This window comes from Perca fluviatilis, chromosome 7, assembly GCF_010015445.1.
Source record: "Perca fluviatilis chromosome 7, GENO_Pfluv_1.0, whole genome shotgun sequence".
NCBI classification, from domain to species: domain Eukaryota; kingdom Metazoa; phylum Chordata; class Actinopteri; order Perciformes; family Percidae; genus Perca; species Perca fluviatilis.
The window spans coordinates 29,157,669-29,178,864 of record NC_053118.1 but is presented as its reverse complement, the minus strand read 5'-3'; the positions used below and the strand labels follow the sequence as shown (position 1 = coordinate 29,178,864).

The 21,196-nt window shown below is 36.6% G+C and overlaps 3 protein-coding genes across 4 annotated transcripts; 1 reads left to right on the top strand and 2 right to left on the bottom strand.

Moving 5' to 3' along the window:
* The first annotated feature begins 1,913 nt into the window (after nucleotides 1-1,913).
* On the top strand, nucleotides 1,914-7,397 carry gpatch4 (G patch domain containing 4). Its single transcript, XM_039806585.1, has 8 exons — nucleotides 1,914-2,056; nucleotides 3,119-3,258; nucleotides 3,356-3,429; nucleotides 3,556-3,648; nucleotides 4,992-5,108; nucleotides 5,392-5,504; nucleotides 5,728-5,778; nucleotides 5,879-7,397. Exons 2-8 carry the CDS (start codon nucleotides 3,180-3,182, stop codon nucleotides 6,684-6,686), a joined length of 1,335 nt encoding a protein of 444 aa, XP_039662519.1. The 5' UTR covers nucleotides 1,914-2,056; nucleotides 3,119-3,179; the 3' UTR covers nucleotides 6,687-7,397.
* A 2,536-nt stretch (nucleotides 7,398-9,933) lies between these two features.
* Nucleotides 9,934-15,304, bottom strand: LOC120562725 (C-type lectin domain family 1 member B-like). 2 transcript variants are annotated; one of them, XM_039806586.1, is made up of 7 exons: nucleotides 15,210-15,304; nucleotides 14,637-14,702; nucleotides 13,833-13,934; nucleotides 13,284-13,478; nucleotides 12,081-12,235; nucleotides 11,736-11,851; nucleotides 9,934-10,487 (listed from the first exon to the last, which is right to left on the bottom strand). In XM_039806586.1, exons 1-7 carry the CDS (start codon nucleotides 15,268-15,270, stop codon nucleotides 10,340-10,342), a joined length of 843 nt encoding a protein of 280 aa, XP_039662520.1. In that variant the 5' UTR covers nucleotides 15,271-15,304; the 3' UTR covers nucleotides 9,934-10,339. The 2 variants fall into 2 exon arrangements, with proteins under 2 accessions (XP_039662520.1, XP_039662521.1); XM_039806587.1 differs by having other exon boundaries at nucleotides 13,833-13,931.
* A 1,270-nt stretch (nucleotides 15,305-16,574) lies between these two features.
* On the bottom strand, nucleotides 16,575-21,196 carry LOC120561976 (C-type lectin domain family 4 member M-like). Its single transcript, XM_039805346.1, has 7 exons — nucleotides 20,886-21,196; nucleotides 20,159-20,242; nucleotides 19,957-20,064; nucleotides 19,672-19,866; nucleotides 18,490-18,650; nucleotides 17,982-18,094; nucleotides 16,575-16,974 (listed from the first exon to the last, which is right to left on the bottom strand). The coding sequence occupies exons 1-7, from the start codon at nucleotides 20,944-20,946 to the stop codon at nucleotides 16,827-16,829; spliced, it is 870 nt and encodes a 289-aa protein (XP_039661280.1). The 5' UTR covers nucleotides 20,947-21,196; the 3' UTR covers nucleotides 16,575-16,826.

The following is a 21,196-nucleotide window of genomic DNA, read 5'->3' as shown; positions in this document are numbered from 1 at the left end:
CCCCAATTCAGCCCTGGCTTTAGGGACCGATAATAGTAATAAGTCCTGGGAGTGCAGACAATCACTTCCCATACTTTTTTGAAGCATGTAGATCTGTGCGTAAGATGGAAGCAGACCAAGTATAGCCTGATTGTTGAAAATCTAATTCCTAAACCATGGGCACTAATCTGCTGCTACTGTATAACAGTGTACACTCTTCTGGGAAGGTTTTCCACAAGATGTTGGAAACCTGGCTGCAGAGATTTGCTCCCATTCAGCCACAAGAGCATTGTGATGTCAGCCACTGATGTTGGGTGATAAGGCCTGGCTTATAGCCTCAGCGTTCCAGTTCATCCCAAAGGTGTCGGATGGGGTTGAGGTCAGGGCTCTGCGCAGGTTAGTCTATAGTTTTAATTTGTAAAGACATTTCTTCGTGGACCTGGATTTATTCATGGGGGTGCTTGTTGTCATGTTAAATCAGGAGAGGGTCATGTTCTCCAAACTGTTGCCAAGTACACTATTGTCTCAAATGCTGCAGAATGAGGGTTTACCTTAACTGGAATATAAGGGGTCTAGCCCAGAACAGTATGTGCAAAGGAGTGTGTTGGCCATATAGTTTTTCTCTTTCCTTTTCTGTCTCGCACACTCTTCCTCTCACACGCATACTTTATTGACAGCTGTGGAATAACCTCCTCTGAGATAACTGTCAGTCAGCCTTTGCAGACAGCAGTATGAGGGCTTCCTCACAAACAGTAGGCCAGCCATGATAACCAGCCAGTCCCCCCAACCCCTGCTGAGTGCTGACACAGATAAACAATGCATGGGATGCAGGACTGGTGGAACAAACATCCTCCCTGCACGGAAACCAAGAACGGGGGAAATGAAATTGTTTCCTGTTTTCCTGAGATTTAGAATATCTTTTTCAGGGAAGACCTGGGAAAGACAAACACATTCATGTAAAAATGATAAGCAGATAAGATTTATGTAATAAGGAGTAATTGTGTTAATGAATTTTTGGGAGAGCCTGCTGACAGACTACAAGGTTGAAAACATCATCTGTACCAGGCTATATCTTGAACAGAACTCTCATAAAGTGAAATTCTGAATCCTGTTAGCCATGAATAATGCATCTATCAGATATGTTGTGATCAGAGAGGAGTGCAGCCAGTATCAGTTTTGCTTCTGCATGCAGATGTATAAACCAGTAAATCCATCTGGGATGCTATTTAAGATTATCACTTGACTAATACAATAAAAAAAGAAATTCTAGTGTGAAACACTGCCATCTACTGCCATCCTGGTGTTTTATGTCTACTATAGGATATCATCTGGTCCATTATATGATACTGACAGACAGGGTGAAATACGATGATTTTTTCAACCTTAAAGGTAGAAGGGAAAAAAGGTTGGAAAATAAGATTTTAGAGAGTTAAAAGAAAATTTACAAATATACATGTAAATTTACTCTAGTCCTGTATAAGTACAGCTTTGAGGCACTTGTACTTGAATATTTCCATTCTAGGCTACTTTACATTTCTACTCCACTACATTTATTTGGCAGCTTTAGTTACTTAGCAGATTCTGATAATCAATACAAAACATGAATCAACTAATACATTCTGATTCATTGTTATAAATGAAGCTACCCAGGAGTATATCGAGCAGCTGAAACATAATGCATCACTAATTATAATCCAGTAATATATATTTTTCTGAAGGATACTAGTTATGTTACTGATTTTACTATATGGAGAGCAACCAGAGCTACCAGTGCTTTTGCCTGATCATACACGACTATAGACTGTTAATATTAACATTCTAAATATTCACAGTTTACTGTATATTTACAGTCTACGCGTCTAGACCTGTGGTCTAGACCTAGACGCGTGTCTGCGGCAAAATGACACCGAGAAGAATAAAAAATAAAGAAGAAGAAGCCATAGTGACGTGTATCCGGTGTCATGTCAGCCTTCTGCTGAAACCTCATGGCTAGCGACCAATATATCCATGCTAGCAACTTTTTTTCTCCGTTTCAGTTTTTTAGTGATGCAGTTTTAATAAAACAAGACTTCCAGAGGTATGTTGTGTTTTCTTTTTGGACGTGTTAGTGTTGTGTGTTAAACGTTAGCTGACAAACGGCTGTTAAAACAAGCGACTTGTTATGAGGTGTTTAACTTTTGGTTTTTAGCTGTTAGCATCAGCTCAGCTTTGTCAGAGAAGACTAACCTGAGACAGTTATAATGTGGTTTATCTACAAGAAATGCTCATTTGCCGTATACAAGTGCAGTACAATTTGTAAATAAACCTTTGACTAATAAGGGTTAATAGAGAGAAGCGTGTCTAACGACGTTTTAATGTTTCTGTAAAGAAATGAGGCATAACGTTAATGACAGTGTATTAAAACAGTTGAAAACTAAGCTGCAGGTTAAAATATAAGTGACGTTACTCACTACCCACACACCTCGGCGCATTACATTGCCCTTTATACATTACTAATACCACACTGAAAATACTCCACTACAAAAGTCCTGTATTTAAAAAGTATGCAAGTATTATCAGCTAAATGTGCCTTATTATGGAAAGTAGTTATTAGTTAGTAGTAGTAGTTATACGTTAAAATTACTCATTGTGCTGTAAAATGTTTCCTATCTGTCATTAATATTACTTTTGCATTAATGTGTAACGTTAGACAAAGTTGCATTTTACCGCTGTAGAAGTTTAATGATGTGCTAATTTTACTCTATGGTGTTGGGACCTCCTTAATACATCCATGGTTGGGACTCATTTTGTGTGTGTGTGTGTGTGTGTGTGTGTGTGTGTGTGTGTGTGTGTATATGTGTGTGTGTGTGTGTGTGTGTGTGTGTGTGTGTGTGTGTGTGTGTGTGTGTGTGTGTGATGTCTCCAGAACAAACACATGATCACTACTTGAAAGCGTTACAAACTGTGTAGTGTGTTTTGGCGGAATGTGCATGTGGACGTTATGTGTGTTGTATAAGTTTACATGCACGTATGATTTTATATTGGTTTATAGAGCCACATAAACGTTTCTTTGCACTGGATGAGATTGTTGGGTTTTTCCCCCGTTACAAACAAGACAAAAATATGTTGGAGCAACCTGTACTATTGTGGTGTCTCACAGATCTTGGTCCAGACTTTATCTCTTTGACCAGTGGATGTGAACTGTGGAGGTGCGCATACAGATGGCAGACGCTGTACCAGAGAAAAGTCGTGCTTTGAAGTTTGCAGAGCAGCAACTCCTGCGTCATGGCTGGGAACACGGTAAGATACGCTGATGATGTCTTTTCTGCAACAATTCAACAGCTGCAGTGTGTCAGACTCAGGCGCACATTTCTTATCCAGTCCACTCTGTCCTCAGGTAAAGGACTGGGGCGAAGTGAGAACGGAATATCAGAAGCTATCAAGGTCAAAGTGAAATGTGGCAAAGGAGGGGTGAGTGACATTTGGTTTTATTCAGCATTTGCTATCATCATATCTATCACTGGTGTGGTCTAAACTTTGTTTGTATTCTAAAGAAAGTTGTTGTTTGTAGACTCACACTTTGCTCTTTACCACCAGGTTGGTCATAAGGAAGGGGAGCAGTTCACCTTTCACTGGTGGGATCATGTCTTCAATAAGGCCTCTTCAGGTCTGCACGTGGAATCTGATCAGGTAAGTCTTACCTTTAGATAGCTGTACACAGTCAAACAAGATCACAATCACCTGGAATCAACACAACATGATAAGGGGACATTTTTTATCTTCAAGGTAGCGAGTGAAGCAGTCTCGCTATGTTTAAAAAGTTTATTCAGGTGAATTGTGTACTTTTTTTTTTTTTTTTGTGGAAACGGGATGACTAATTTCAGAATGAGGACATTATCACTTGTTATTTTTAGCTCATTTATTAGTCAAGCATTTGCAAAGGTGACCAGCTGATTCATGACTGAATCACTGGGAACGCTTAACACTCACTGATTCACCTCCCCCACTTGTGAATGTAGCTGCATTTAGTTACTTTGTTGGAACAATATTTTAGGAGCAGCTTTGATTGCTCAAAGCAGTAACTTTAAAGCATATATGAAAGCCATGTTTAGGTCTTCATAGTCCAACAACTAAAGTTCACGTTTCCAGTTATTTATTGTTGTATGCACAACAATTACATAGAAGCAGTCAGGCTCCCTCCAACAATGCTCAAACAAATATGTGTAAAAAGAAAATCATGCAAGTAAAATAGACAATAAAATGACACAAGACATAAAATAGTGCAGAAGATAAAATATAGGGATACAAACAGGGTTCAAAATAAGCACTATCAGCCAAAAATACAATGGTTTTCTATTGAGTGGCTGGTAAAATGTAAACATTCACTAGCCATTTGGCTGGTGGAAGAAAAATTTTTTTTTTTTTTTTTTTTTTTTTTTTTTTTTTTTTTTTTTTTTTTTTTTTTTTTTTTTTTTTTTTTTTTTTTTTTTTTTTTTTTTTTTTTTTTTTTTTTTTTTTTTTTTTTTTTTTTTTTTTTTTTTTTTTTTTTTTTTTTTTTTTTTTTTTTTTTTTTTTTTTTTTTTTTTTTTTTTTTTTTTTTTTTATTTTTTAATTTTTAATTTTTTTTAGCTCATGTTTTTTTTTTTTTTTTTTTTTTTTTTTTTTTTTTTTTTTTTTTTTTTTTTTTTTTTTTTTTTTTTTTTTTTTTTTTTTTTTTTTTTTTTTTTTTTTTTTTTTTTTTTTTTTTTTTTTTTTTTTTTTTTTTTTTTTTTTTTTTTTTTTTTTTTTTTTTTTAATTTTGGAGTTTAAAAGTCTGGATGGATGGAGCTGAACTAGTGGCTGGTGTGTGACATCTGTGGACTAGATGGTTAGAAGTTAACTTTGAACTAACTTCTTCTTAGTCAAAAACAGATTTTTCCAACAGCAACTCTTCAGCAGCTGATTACATTGAATACTTCATCCTCTCCTGTTAATGAGTGAAATCAGCTGGTTTAGTATTTGACAGAAGGTTGCGTGTTTTCTGTGTGATCCAGAACGGTATTCAGTTGAAGAAGACGATGGAGCAAGATGAAGAGGATGGAATGATCTCCAATAAAAAGCCACGGAAAGCCACTCTGGCTAAAGCCAAACTTTATGGATGCTTTGTCAAGGTAATGTATTTGTTCCTTATTTACTGGGTACATATTCAATAGATATTTGACAGTGGCGCCCTATGGCACAGAGGAATAAGCTACACAGGTAATACCTAGGATTCATTCATTGTTGGTTTCGGTCCTTTTTAATAGTTCAAATAAAGTGCTACAAACATGCTGAAAGACAATACATGTACACATGACACATTTCTGTACATTTATGGTATTTTCAGATATGACCGATTCTAGTCTGAACTGACAATGACTGTCACTGTTTCTATATCCATTGTTCCACGCTCAGTCAGCCACACTGCTGTCTGGTCAGGAGCAGCCAGAGCCAAAGTCCTCAAGCTCAGACGACAGCAGTAGCTCAGAGGAGGAGGACCAGAAATTGGATCTATCCAGCACCACAAAGTGAGAATTTCATCTAATGCAGCATTTGTTTTCATTTATTAGGTATTTTTTTCTGGAAGGCTGCATAATATTGTATCACTATCAACATGACTATAACTACTCTCATTCTGGATGTATCATTGTTTGTGTCATTTCTTTATAATCAACTTTTAATTACTATTTGATGTTATTATTTATCTGCAAAAGCACTTAACTCTTTTATTTATTCATTGATTCTCCACAGGCTTTCTGATGCTGATCTAATGAAGGCTTGTGGAGGACGCACAGCACACAAGTAAGTTAATTTATAAGTATTATGTAATATTTCAGAATAAGTGAAGTTAGTAATAAAAAAGGGATCTAATTTGTGATGCATTTCTGTTGTGTTTCTGTAGAGGAGCCAGGCACGGGTTGACCATGAGCGCCAAGTTAGCCAGGCTAGAGCAGCAGGAGGCTGAGTTCATGGCTAAGTATGGCAAAAAAAGCCAACCAGCAAGTGCTCCAACAGTTGGTGTTACACCGGCTTTGACGCCCTCCCAGTCAACTGACCACAGAGCTGAGAGGCAGGAGGAGACGGTCGAGGACTCTCTGAGGAAAAATAAGCGATCTACTAAGAGCGTTCATGAGCTAAATGGTGATAAAGGTTTTGAAAGCCCTGGATCAGATGTTAAACCCAAAAAGAAGAAGAAGAAGAAGGAAAAGAAAGCCATTGAGGACACTGAGGAAATAACTGATGCCGTTTCCACTGAGGGGGATTTGATCTGTGTAGAAAACAGTGAGGCAGACCATTCTCATAAAACAAAGAGGAAACATAAGAAGAAAAACAACGCAGAGCAGAACAAAGAAGAACGAACACCTTCGCCTGCAGCAGAAGAGAGCAAGAGTCCGGAGGAGACTGCTGAGCTGCACACTGACAAAAAAGTGAAGAAAAAGAAGAAGAAATCCTCCAAACACCGTGGTGAACCTGCTGAGGAAGAGGAGAGTCATGAAACCAGCCAATCAGAGCTGGTCCAGGACTGCGTTCCAAAAACCAAAAAGAAAAAAGCTGCAGTTACATTGGAGGAAGCAGACTTTCCAGAGGAGGAAGCAACTGTAAAGCAGAAAAGGAAAAAGTGTAAAAAGGACAAACCATCTGTAGAAGACGATACAAACGAGGAGGCACTTCCTCCAAAGAAGAAGAAAAAGAAGAAGTCCAAAGAGTAAATTTTTTATTTTATTTTTTTAAAATGCTTTGTACATTGATAACCAGATTAGTTTTGGCTGATTGGGGAAAGTCTCATTCTCTTAAATCAGCTCTGGTGAGTTATGTGCCAAACATGGACTTGGAGGTTGTGCTCTCTGATTTGACAGCTCTGTAAATGAATTGATAGGAGAATATATTTAATTAGTAATTCAGACCAGTAACAAGGTTATTCCTTGCCTCCAGCAGTTGTCTCTTCTACCTGTTAAACAACCTCACTAGTATGCTATCAAACTGTTTTTTTTAATACTTCCTATCTGAGCTGTTAAATTCAAGATAACCTGCTGCAGAAGTGACTGAGGAAATCAGGTCAGGTTAGTTGTTTGCTGGTGATGCAGACTTTTTAAGATTGTCAATAATATACAACAACGTCCAATGTGTTCATCTGAATCAGTCAGTGGATCTTTGATGAGTCAGCCACACGGTGAAACACCTTATTTAAACGGAGGCCTAGTAAAGCATTTTTGAAAAGGGGGTTTTCCCTCCTTTGCTTAAAAAAAATTATTTTGAGCACCCAGATAGCTCAGTTGGCGGGCGTCCATATATAGGTTTACACCTCGACGCAGCGGGCCCGGGTTCAGCTCCGACCTGCGTCCCTTTGCTGCGTGCCATTCCCCTCTCTCTCCCCTTTCGTGTCTTCAGCTGTCCTGTCAGAAATAAAGGCTGAAAATGCCCCTCCAAAAAAAATACATTCGCACGGTATACTGTTTAGACAAATCTCAAAACACAAATTGAAGCGCTGTCAAGAGCATGCCAAGCCAACAGTCTGCGACATAACCCAAGTCATTCCAAGAAGACTTTGCGAGCGTCTCTTCTTCCGAGATTCTGGATTATGTAGCACATTCTGACTCCTCCGTTCCACAATACAATGAAAGAGTAACTGTACATTTATGTGTACACATGTAAAAAGTCCTGCTAGCAATCCTGTTACCAGCACTCTTCTGGCCCTGTCTGCTGTTGCCAGAAATGTTGCTTTATTTGTGATTCCTCACAAAGGAGAAAACATAGCACACTCTGACGTTACAAGCCCAAAACTCAGTTTTCCCCGTCTACACGACACAGAAACAGTGTTTCTAAAAGTCTTCACCCTGGCCGGAGTTTTCCAAAAGCTCAGTTTACAGTGACCTAAAACGGCATTTGGAAAATACCCGTATAATGTGGACTAGGCCTGAGACTAAAAATCAGGTCAGTGTTGACATTTGTAGGTTGGGACATGTCAAATAGCCTATTGAAAGCAAGTTGCCTGTGTTGACCATTTTATGTAAAAAAAAAAAAAAAAAAGCATTTTAGCAGACAATTAATATGGAATGCAAATAATTGGCTTTAGTTTTCTACATAATGAATAACTATTCTTGAAGGTGTTACCGTTCTTACATGAAATTCTGAACTTTATATGCAAATTAAATGAGGTGACGCTAAACTACACTTGTGTGATTGTGTGTACAGATATTAGATACTGAAATTCCTCAAGTGGCACTAAAAATGAATATAAAATGTTGTATTTTATGTGATTATTTAAAACATTTGTTCTCAAACTTGATTAATCTTTCTAAATGAGTGAAAGTTCCTTGAGGGAAAAAAAAACAAAAAAATTACACTGTTAAATATCTACAGTACGTTTAGTAGGGATAAACACCACACTCAAAGTGTTACCAAAAGTGTTCTTATACAACAATGTCAATATGCTAAACAATTTTTTTTTTAACTGCCCTTAAGTTTGTTTAATTTGTTCAGAATCTGACTCTTATACCCCAAACAAAATTGTTGTAGTTCCACATTTAAAATGTAAATGATTACCTCAGATCTTCTTCTGCTTTTTTCAGTTTTTTTCCCTCTCAAACAATAGCTTTGAACTTTCTAAAATCTGAATTGCACCTGATTACCTAACCTATTATAGAAGTGGAGAAATCAGGAAGTTTGAGACAGGAAGGACACAGGGTCATGTGCCCAGTTTGTCTCAATAGCTTACAACATATTTGACAAATTGACGTATTAAATGCGTGCAATGTTCCTGCATGTAAAATGAACTCATTACAGAACATGTTCCATAAAGGTTTTCAGCTAACAGAACCTAACAGACTGGTTTACACTGCTGGCTCAGGTAGCATGTAACAGAAGAGGTCTCCATGTCATGACAGTGGTGGAAAGTAACAGAGTACATTTACTCAAGTACTGTATAATTTTGGGATACTTGTACTTAACTTGAGTATTTCCATTTTCTGATACTTTATACTTCTAACCCACTGCAATTCAGAGGGAGATATTGTTCATTTTACTGCACTACATTTATTTGATTATGTAACTTAAGTCACTACTTACTTTGCAGATTCAGATAATATGAAATACTAGCAACAAATTATCTATATACATTATGGTGTATTATTATAGGTTAAGATAAAAAAATACTTTTGACTTTATTAACACATTATTGCATCAATAATTATAATACAATAATTTACAATATTCTGAAATGTAATGAGTACTTTTTATTTTTGGCACTTTTTGGAATATTTTGATGTTCGTACTTTTGAACTTTTACTTAAATACAATTTTGAATGCACTTTTTTTACACTGGTATTACTATTTTTACTTAAGTAAAATAGTTCTTCCACCACTGCCTATTTAATGTTCATATAATACAGCAATCCTTATGAAACCGAATAAATACCTCCCTTTATTGCTTTTCCCTTCAACAACAACAAAACAATATTTATATAGCACAATTTATGCCATAAATGCAGCTACAAGGGTTTTACATAAAATAAAAAGACAGGACAAAAATAATAAAAAGTATAATAATAAAAATAATAATAAAGGTAAGATAGTAATCATTACAAGTGAATGAGATATTAAAAAAAAACGTGCAACACCTATATAAAAAAAAAGGAAAACCGTTTGTGAATTAGACTGTGATACAACAGAAGTGACAAAACAAACTAATACACAATATACATTACATTGATATAAAACATGAGACTAAAACGTATTTGAAATGAAAGGTGAAGGAACTTAAGAATCCTCGAGTTGAATAGGAACTTCTTTTGCACAACATCTTTGACACATTGGTCTTTATGTAACACCAGAAACTTGGAGTACACAACAGGACTTCTATTCCTTTAAGTCAATGACACAACGTTGAAAAACATTAATATTTGGATGAAATGTACACAGTATGTTTCCAGCAAAGGTCACTGATCTCTAGTTGCCATAATTCAAAGATGGTTACACTGATAGATAATTAAAGTCTCCTTATGTTGTGACTCCTGATCTCCAGTGGAAATCAGCAGCATTTGCAGGCTATAGGCTGCTCTTGTGAGACTGAATACTGTAGAAGATATTCTAGATTTTCTTTTAGACATTTCACACCTTCAGTAAACATAGCTATCTGTTCAAAAAGACATCTGACACATTTTAAACAATACTTACTTTTTAAACAATAGTACAGGTAGACACAATTATGAACACATCATACTCAGGCTATTTCAGGATTTAAAAAATATGTATTATAATTTTATATTTTTATTTTCCAAAATTGGTGATACAGTTTTGGAATGTAGTTTTGCATGCAACATGAGTAGCATAGAATAGCAAGAATATGTTAAGAAAATAAAACTAACTAATTAGACCTTATCAGAACGTCTCTCTCACAGATGAACTTGTTTTGCATTATACAGTCTGCTGGGTCCCAGCTTGCTGTAGAATTCCTCCCGGGGATTAGCAGTGCACATGGACCACGGTCACCAATTTGGTCCTTCAACCAGTACCTTCAAAAAAACAACATGAGTGTCAATATTTCTAATTCTGCTGATACAACACAACAAATTAAGTGTGACGAATACCAAAAAAATCCAGATATGGAATTGGATTATCAAATTCTGATTATGTAAGAGTATTTGAAGGACTTTGTGTCCATGGTGGCTTAAAGCTTGAGTTTGAAAGAATCAACCTAAAAACAAAAAAGTGGCAACTATACAACTTAAATACAGTGGTGGAAAAGATTAAGTAAAAGTAGTAATGTTCACAGACTGTAGAAGTAAAAGTCTTGCTTTTATAACTTTACTTAAGTAAAACTACTTGTGAATAATTATCAAAATGTACTTAACGTATCAAAAGTACTTTTTAGTATTTAAGTAATTTTAAAATGTCCCCTGTTAGAGAATATGCTATAAAGTGGATTATGAGTATAACTCATGCATAAACGTAGCATTTCAATGATGTAGCTGGTTGAGGTTGAGCTCATTTTAACTGCCTAATATAAAGTCTCATCTTTAGCAATGTCTCATATCTCACAAGATGATCTTATATAAATCCTTAATCTGCAAAGTAACCAGTAAATATAGCTGTCAGATAAACGTACTGGAGGAAAAAGCACAATATTTCCATATGAAATGTTGTAGTGGAGTAGAAGTAGAGAATCGCAGGAAATGTTTAAAGGGGCTGTACATGAAATACTATTATAAAAAAACAGTGGGCTGGTTACGCTCCAAATGGCTCTCACAGACTATTCTTCGATACGTGAAATACCTGCGGTTTTTCACGGCCACATGCACTAACATGCATTGCACGGCCGGACCGTTAAAAAACTAACCGAGAATCTCAGATTATAACACACGCAAGATTGTGACTCAATTCTCTGCTCAGGACGCCATTACTCCACTGTATCTTTGCATAGCAAATATTTGCTGCTGCGATATTAATGTTCTGATTATCGCGTACAGCATTTAAAAGAACATTTGAGCCAGACTAGTTGACTAGCTGTTGACCTCTGTTTCCAGTCTTTTTAAATTCACACGGAGAAATATGACCACGAAAATGACCACGCTTCCTCTTTTTCGGCCACTTCTCATAGACACAGTCCCATATGTTGTAGGAGGTTTGCTGGCTTGCTTAAAGGGCACTTCATGTTTTTAAACAGCCTTTCATAGTATATTCCAAGTTTCTAAAAACAGCCTTAACTGGGTTCATCTATTTTTATTTATTATAAATTTATAAAATGTTATTTTATTTCTTACCTTAGAGTGTCATTACGTCCATCAACCCAGACCCAGTTGTCTTTGTTTTCATGTAACCCGAGCCAGTATCCATGAACTTGGTCGTAGTAGAACTCGGTGTGATTACTTATGAATTCCTGTAAGTTGTACAGTGACAGATCATCAAAAACATGCACACTTTCACGGTTCTAGGCATAGATTCTGATCAGACATTGGTAACAATATTTTCCATTGCATTTTGGAAAGTAAAGGCTGAAATTTGAATGTATTTTTATGGATCCTGTGTACTCTGAATTTCCATGTTATCTCTACATTTGAATCGAAACCCAAATAAAAACTCTGGGACTTTATGGCGTTTAAGTTCACCTGTTCATGCAGACTGTCAACAACAACCAGATCTGCAGTTGTGTTTATGCAATATGTTTGGCTATCTTGCCATGTCTTCCAAGGACTTTCTTCATTGTAAAACAGGTAGCACTTTTCCTGGAACAGATGCCAGCCTGTCTGACACGGCTGACACCCTGCATTCATGAACAAAAGAAGAGAAATGGAATGAAATTAGAATCTGTTATTTTAAAGACACAAATACAATAACACAAATGATATGATAAAAGTTTTTAGATCCCAATGACAAGCCAACTGTTGGACTTAATTATTAGTGGTAATTTTGGATGCTGATATTTCAAAATTCAGGAAAACATAGTTTTGCTAATGCTCTGAAAGGTAAAGAAACAAGAAAAGATGCTCATAGAAAAACCAGCTGGGAAGGGGAGACAACAGAAAGCCCAGAAAATGAACCCTTCTGACTTTTATTGATCACCTGACTTTTCCTCTAGTGCCACCAGCAGGTAAAAGTTTGAATTTATCCATAGAAATATCTCAATTTCAATAAATTTTTCAGATAAGCTATCGTTCTTCAGATCTGCAGTTAGGGTTAGAATATTCTGTTGTAGGGCTGGGTTGGCTCAGTGGTAGAGCAGGCGCACATACACTGAGAGGTTTATACCTCGACGCAGAGGTCAAGGGTTCCAATCTGACCTATGACAATTTCCTGCATGTCTTCCCCCTCTCTCTCTCCCCTTTCTCACCTAGCTGTCGTGTCAAAAATTAAAGGCGGAAAAAGCCCCAAAAAAGAATCTTAAAAAAAACAACAATTCTGTTGCCATAACAACCACCATTGTGACTGTTCCATAGCAGTTAGCAGTATAACTGACTTTTTCACTTGATATTTGTGCCTTAACCCTTGTGTTGTCCTTCGGGTCCCAGTGACCCGAAGGACAACACAAGGATTATGTACTTCCCTTTACTTTGTTGAGAATTGCTCTCTAAACAAGGGTTAATACAGCACCTTAGTTCTTGTTTGTACAGCATTTTGGTCAGCTTAAACTGTGTTTAAATGTGTTCTAGAAATAAACTTTACTTACTTACTTTACAAGAAACAGGGTTTAGAGAGCAATTCTCAACAAAGTAAAGGGAAGTACATAATCCTTGTGTGGTCCTTCGGGTCACTGGGACCCGAAGGTCCACACAAGGGTTAAGAACAAGACCAACATAACAAGACACACTTACTTTTATTTGGGCAGAAGTCATTTACTGGAAAGGTGTTAAACGTCAGGATGACTTGCAGTGTCCAGTTGAGATTATCTGTGACGCTTCTCAGCTCCTCTGTCTCTCGCTCTAAGATGCTCCTATTCGTGATCAGCTGCTGATTCTCTGCTGTGAGGTAGCTGAGGTTTGCTTTCTGTTGGTTTATTACCACACTGACTATGTTGAGATGGAGAAGGTGACAGCACATCAGTCAGTCAATCAGTGGATGCAGTGTAATCAGAGAGGCTTTTTTCCATGCTTCTGACCTTTTTTTTTTTTTTTAGAATGATTTCTTACCCAACATTGCTTTCCATATTGTATAGCCCTTTAATGTCAAACTTGATCATTAAATAGATCAAACCAACCAATCAAAACAGAAATAAAAAGTAAAATACAGACTGACTCCTAACTGGCAGCAGGCAAAATTCAGAAAACACAAAACATCCCAGACTGACTCTGTTGGTCTAAATGTGATGAAAGCTGCTATAATTGTTCATTGAACGTTCTTCAGTGTGTTGACATGAAACTCACTGTAGATGATGGCACTGATTGCAGCCAACAGGAGGACACAAAGTATCCCCAAACACACCGCCAACACACAAAAGTGAGAGCGTGCAGCTGCTTCACCATCTGCTTGTAATGAGAAAGCTCATATTCAAATCACAGCTGTAATTATAATTAAGACATTCATTATCAACGTTATCATGGTCACATGGAAAATGAATTGACATTTTGCCTTGGAATACACTATGTTATCATAAAGTTTCAATTTGTACTTCCTATAATCCTTTAATGATTTCTGATTTCTCTTAACACAGTTCTCTTTATTTTTCACACAACCATCCCCAGTGGTGAAGGAAGTACTCAGATCTAGAACTTAAGTAAAAGTAGCAGTACCACAGTACACAGAACACATTCATAGAATGAATAATGTTCTTTAGGAGCATTTAGGAGAAATTTTGGCAGCCAGAAAAGTCCAAAACAATTTAATGTATTTTCTGTATGTGTGCTGTGTCTCATATTTTGCTGCTGTAACACTGTAATTTCCCATTTTTGGGATCAATAAAAATGTATCTATCAATTTATCTATCTATCTATCTATCTATCTATCTATCTATCTATCTATCTATCTATCTATCTATCTATCTATCTATCTATTCTATTCAAGCTACTGTAGAGGCTCCAAGCTGGACAAAAAGAGCAGATTTAGCTTTAAGTCATAAAGTGTCATGTTGTACTTTTTCCATAAGTAAAGCATAATGTATAACTTATAATGTTGCATAGTTTACATGATGAATGATGAAAATGAGACAGTCAACAGATGTTTTAACTTACTTGGTACAGACGTAGCAGCCTGTTTAGGTTTTACTTCGGAATAAATTGTTGAGTCCTGTTTTTCTTCTGGACAACAGAAATCACAACATGAGTAACTAATAAAAGACAACTGCTGTATGAAGTAACCGTTTTCCTCCATTTATTTGATTCACTTTGTGTTCTGCAAATGCTGTGATGCAGTGATCACAAGTTCAAATGCATTTACTAAACCTTTAATGATTTCTGGTTCTCTTCCCACAGTTCTCTTTACTTTTCACACATCCCCAGTGGTGGAAGACGTACTAAGATCTTTTACTTAAGTAAAAGTAGCAGTAACACAGTAGATAACACTCTGTTACAAGTAAAAGTCCTGCAGTCAAAATTGTATTTAAGAGTATACAAACAAAATATACTTTGATGTGGAAAAAAGTGTTGTACTGTATATTATGGCAGGGGAGTCTTGCAAAGGATTAAAAACAACTTATTATTTTGTGACTACAAAGGTCACCAATGTGATTCTTCCAGACAAAGCACTTAGAAAGATGTTAAAAAGTCTCAAATATGTATAATAAAAAAAAAGCAGGAATCACCTACCTTTTGGAGCTGTACCACCAGTTTTAAAAGACAATGTAGAATAATTGATTTCTTCCTCCATCTTTAAAAGTAATAGATCACTACAAATTGCTTTAGTGCAGAGAATGCGTGAGTGTGTGTGTGAAACTGAACAACATTTTGCAAGCACAAACCACATAGAGAACAAAGAGGTTCCTCTTCCACAACACTATGTAATTGCAGCCTCTTAGTTTGCATTATGACATTTTTACCAGACAACATCTAACAGTGATGCTGGTGCTCCAATGCGACTTGGCCATTGATTACACAAGCTCCCTGTATTGTGTGTTCCACGGAAGTACGTCTGCTTCTGTAAGGAGCAAATGTACACACTGTTGTGATAGAAGAAGTTGACACATTTTAGCACTATCTTAAACTGAACTTAACCTTTTAACCTGTCATGTTCATTTTGGTGGGTCAACTCCCATTTTGATTTCTTAACTGATGATCAGTGTTTGTAATACACATCATTGGTAACATTGATACTGAATCAGTATCTGTCATCATGAATTAAAGGATAAGACTGGCAATATTCTATATTTGTATTATTCTCATCAAATCCCAAAAGACTGAAACCTACAACTCATTAGTCCGACTTTTCTCCCCTGTCTGTAGCACTCAGCCACGAGCCTATTTGTTTCTACTGAAGACATCATTGTTTTTAAATGAGTCACATATATAATTCCATTATTTTAAAGGCTCTGTAATTTCACAAAACAGCTAGGCACTCTAGTTTTTACTCAAACAGGTGTTTGTTGAGGACTATTTTCAGCAGTGGATTAATACACATTTGGTGCTCTCAAGAGTATTTATGACAGAAAGATGGTGTATGTGGTATTAATTCAAAATAAACCACAGTGGCCATGTTTCCAGTAATGGAAGACAATGTCTCCCAGTTCAGCGGTGTGACTCATTCATGTGTTTTTAATAGTTTTAATATCAATGGAGGTCTATGGCACAGTGGAATGAGATATTGTTTTGATCTTTTTATGGGATTTATTACAATAAGAAAATATAGAACACTACCAGACCTCCCCTAAAAAGTAGAGTTTTCTTAGGAAATGTTGGTAATTTACACTCAGTGACCACTTTGTTAGGCACACATACAATTTCTATTGCAATCCAATATAACAGATCAGCCATAAATTCTATATGAGGGAGGTACAACACCAACAATAACTATGACCTCAAGGCTCCAATGTATAATTAAATTAGCACCTCAATGACAGTTTACTCTGAACATTATAATCTCTGCAAAGGTAGGATTTATGGCAGATCTGTTGTACCAGATTGCATTGGACTGTACATGTGATCACTGAGTGTATGTGTCCAAGGAATATAAACAGATTATAACATTTAACAGCACAAAGTAGATAGGTGATGGATAGTTTTTATTCTTATCTCTTTAGTACATTCAATCATGCTCTATACTGTATAGCTCATAGGTGAGTTCTCTGCAACTTTGTTTTAAATGGATACTTGCATTGAATTAGAAAACAACAACAAATGTGCTTAACTTTTAAAACAGCAAAAACAGCATATATCAGTTTTGACAAAAACAAATTTTTAAGTAACCTATTTGAATAATGCATCTGATTCCTAATCCGGTTTGATCAAAGCTCGTGTTTCACAGATCCAGCGGTTCCTCATGCCACAGGTCGCTTTGTGCCAGTTGGCCAGAGGATCTGCTTGTGGCAGACTTAGAGCACATGATACTTCGTAGTCAGGTTGTTGTGTTTTCCAGTACCTGGTGAAAAAAAGAAATTCACATAATATAAATCTTTGTTTCTGCTTGACGTTTTAGGAAATACGCTTATTTGCTTTCTTGCAGAAAGTTAGATGAGAAGATTGATATTACGATCATATATGTCCATTAAATATGAGGCTAGGAGCCAGTTAGTTTAGCTTAGCATAAAGACTGGAAACGGGGAAAAAGCTCAGCTCTGTCCAAAGGTAACACAATCTGCCTACTAGCACCTCTGTTTCCAGTCTTAATGCTAAGCTAAGCTAACTGCCTGTGGCTATGGCTTCATTTTTCGTTTACAGACACAAGTGATATCAGTCCTCTCATCTAACTCCCAGCATAAAAACAAATAAGATCATTTTCCCAAAATGTCAACTTGTTCCTTTAAGTCTACTGCACCATTAACTGTTTGTATTTGTGCCCATAAGTTTGTTGCTTCCTCCCTCTTTGCTTCCTCTGGCAAAGTTTTTGTCTTCAGTGGTACTGATGGGGATGAAAATATTGAAGTGACTTCTCCATCTACTTTTCACTCATCTGCCACTTTAAGAAACAGGATGATTTTTTTACTAAATTTGCCCTGTCCATCAAACTAAGAGGCTGCACTTTGTTTATTTATTAATGTGCCACCTTCTTCTTTCGCAACAGTGTGTATATTTCCTCGTTACAGAAGCAGACGCACTTTCGAGAACAAGCAATACAGAGAGCTTGTGTAATCAATGGCCAAGTCCCATTGGAGCTCCAACATCACTGTTTGATGTTGTCCGGTATAATGCAAAACCTAGAGGCAGAATAGTGTTGGGGAGGAGGAACCTCTTTTTTGTTCTGCTAAGACTTTCAAGAGAATTTGCCCTGTCCATCATATTTCTCTACAACCCAGTAACACAAAGTGTAAAATTCAGCATACAGGGGGGACAAGTAATGTGACAAAATTACTGCAGTGACGATTCACAGAAGTTAAAATGGCATATGTGGCAACTTTTGAGTGATAGTGGGTGTTTTTTTGTGCTTACATCAGAGTGAAGTTGCTTCCATCTATCCACGCCCACGTGTCCATCCTGCTCAAGCCGATCCAATAGCCATGCAATGGATCATTGTAGTATTTTGTGTGGTTACTGATGAATTCCTAAATTTGTAATACAGGTGTTAATTGAGAAAAATGTATCTTTGTCTCTGCTATAATGTAATAATAACACATTCTATCCAAAAAGATTTAATACAATGTGCCTCACGGAGATGAAACACATGAAAAGACAGATAGAATAAATAGTAATATTTAAAACAGCAGAACAGATTAGAGACATAAAAAAGATTTATAAATGAATAATTTAAGAAGCTGTGGAGATTAGGTGTGATTTTCTGTGGTTCTACTGCACAGTACAATGCAAAACATTCTATTTAGACAATTATAACAAATGGACACCATGCAATTCCATCTCTGCATATGAAAATAGAGATAAAGATGCTCTCTAGCTTAGTTTAAATTAAATTACAAATGAAGTCAAATTAAATCAGTCTTGCCTGTTCCTCCTGGCTTTCAATCACCACCAGATCTGCCTGCATACGTTTGCATTCGTCGCGGCTTCCCTGCCAAGCCCTCCAGTCGTAGTAATTAACAGATGTTGAAAACAGGTAACAGTTCGTCTGAAACAGCACCCAGCCTTCCAGACAAGGTCTACACACTGTTTAACAAGAACGAGACAACAAAATCAAATTAATTTTCTATCGCATATAATATATTTGTTATAAACTTAAAGACTTTTATCCCTCTCTTAAAACAGGTAATTCCACCCAAATGAAAAACATTTATTGCCATAAAGTCCAAACTCTGACAGAGGAATCACGACATAAAACTAAATCTAAATCTAAATGCTATAAAAGTTAAGTGAAATGACTACATTCACAATTATGGAGCTCAAAATAAGTGGTTCAGTAGACCGACAGGAGCGATCACAAAACCCAAACAGACCCCTAAAGTAAAAAAGGCAGTGGTGGACATATTCAGAGCCTTTACATACAGTGAAAGTACTAATACCACACACTAAAAATATTCCACTACAAGTAAAAGTCATGCATATAAAACCTTACTTAGGTAAAAGTATGTAAGTGTTAGCAGCAACATGTAGTATTGATTGTGCAGTTAAATGTTCCCCGTCAGTGTTTGATATTATATCTGATGTTCTGGATTAACATTATTGCTGCAATTAATGTGGATGTTGTATTTTACTGCTGTAGATGTTTAAGGTTGTGCTAATTTTGACTGTTTTTGTCATACTGTTAGGCGGTTTAATCTACAGCAATGCATAATATTCTATAAGATCATCATATGTTTGGAGCATTGTTGTCCTGTGAGAACCACGTATCTCTAAAAAGTCAATTTTCTTCATCACATAAATGAACACTTTATTATCCTTCAGCTGATCAAATGAATTCAAAATCAACACATCTGGAGATACATGGTTTCCTCTGTACAGGAAGGGGATAAACAACTGTAATCTGAAAAGTAACTAAAGCTGTCAGACAAATGTAGTGGAGTAAAAAGTACAATGTTTCCCTCTGAGATGTAGTGTTGTAGAAGTAGGCTATAAAGTGACATGAAATGGAAATACTCAAGTAAAGTACAAATACCTCAAATGTGTACTTAAGTACAGAACTTGATTAAATGTACTGAATGCACTGAAAAAAGGTACACCATGTTTTCACCTTTCTGTGGGCAGTGTGTCTTCACCGGGAAGAGCTGATATTCCATGATCACTTCGACGGTCCAGTTGAGTCCGTCTCTCTCTCTGGTCAGCTCTTCTGTCTGTCTCTTTAAGTCAGTCTTTTCTGTCCACAGCTGTCGAGTTTGTGCTGTTAAGTTGATGTTTTCTCTGTGCTGCTCTGACATGACTGTGTTGACTGCAGTCAGGGAAGAAACCGTTACTGTTGCCCTCACATTTTAATATTAAACTGCATTGAAAGTCCTTGAAAACAGGAAGACAGACTTACAGTGGATACTGACTGTGATGATGGCAAACACCAAGATGACACAAATAATCCCCAAACCTGCTGCCAGCAGATGAAGCAGGGTGCACAGTGGAGTTTTCTTTTCATTTTCTATCAACAAAAACAACCAATCAATTTAGTATATAATTTATAGCAAATAGTTCTCACATTTCATATTTTTCAATCATGGTAAACCATAAATAACCTGATATGGCAGGATTTGAATCCAATGCCTTCTCCTCCCACGTCTTCACCTCATCATAGATTATTTCCAGGTCGTTTGGTTTCTCTGTAAACAGCAAAAGAGTTTATTAAAGGAAATTAAAGCATTTGTCAACCAGCCATCCCACAGCAGTATGTGACCAGGCTGGTGACCAGCATGAGGAGGAGGTGCCCGGCTGTTGTGGCTGTGTATGGTTCTTCCACAAGGCTACCGAGGCTCCTGTTTGTGAACTGAATAAATTGTTAAATTGCCAATATGTCTTGTTTCTTCAAACTTTAATCATCCAATCCACCAAACACCAAACAAGTCAATGGCAGAATAAGCTGTTTGGCATTGGCAGAGAAGATTTGGCAAATATTTCATGGGCGTAATCCACATACCCCGCGCTGCTGCTCATCCCATAAATGCATGTTCCTTAGAAATGGGGCACCATTTGAAAGGGAACTAAACAGGCTTTCCAAAGGTATAAGATTTATTGCCAAAAAGCATTGTTACCTCAGAGAAATAATCTACCAAACACAAATTTCCTTACTTTTTGTGCTAAGTTTAGTAGAAGTAACAAGAGATAGAAAAACAAAAATTCTCAATTAACTCCTGTACTTACAGTACTAGAGTAAATCTACTTCCCACCGCTGTCAGCAACTCTGCACTTCAGCAGACAATATAAGTAAACCATCAAAGTACAACAAAAACAGAATACATGACTCACCATGTGTACAAATACCATTTGGCTTGAAAGTCACTGCTACATAGTTCAGTTCTTCCTCCATTATTTTATCAGAATTATCAGTGACCGTATTCACGTTATCTCAGACAGACAGAAATCAAACTCACTCAACCTCAGAGGTTTAAATGCTGGTCATTGTGGGTGCAGTTTGGTGTGGTTTCAGAGACAGAGAAAAAGATGTGAGGGATTACACAACCTGCACTTCTTGTTGGCAGAATTTTGTAAGAATGACAAAGTGGTGGTTTTTGAGGTTTGATGTTTTTTGACAGGAACAAATTTCAGCATACACCGAG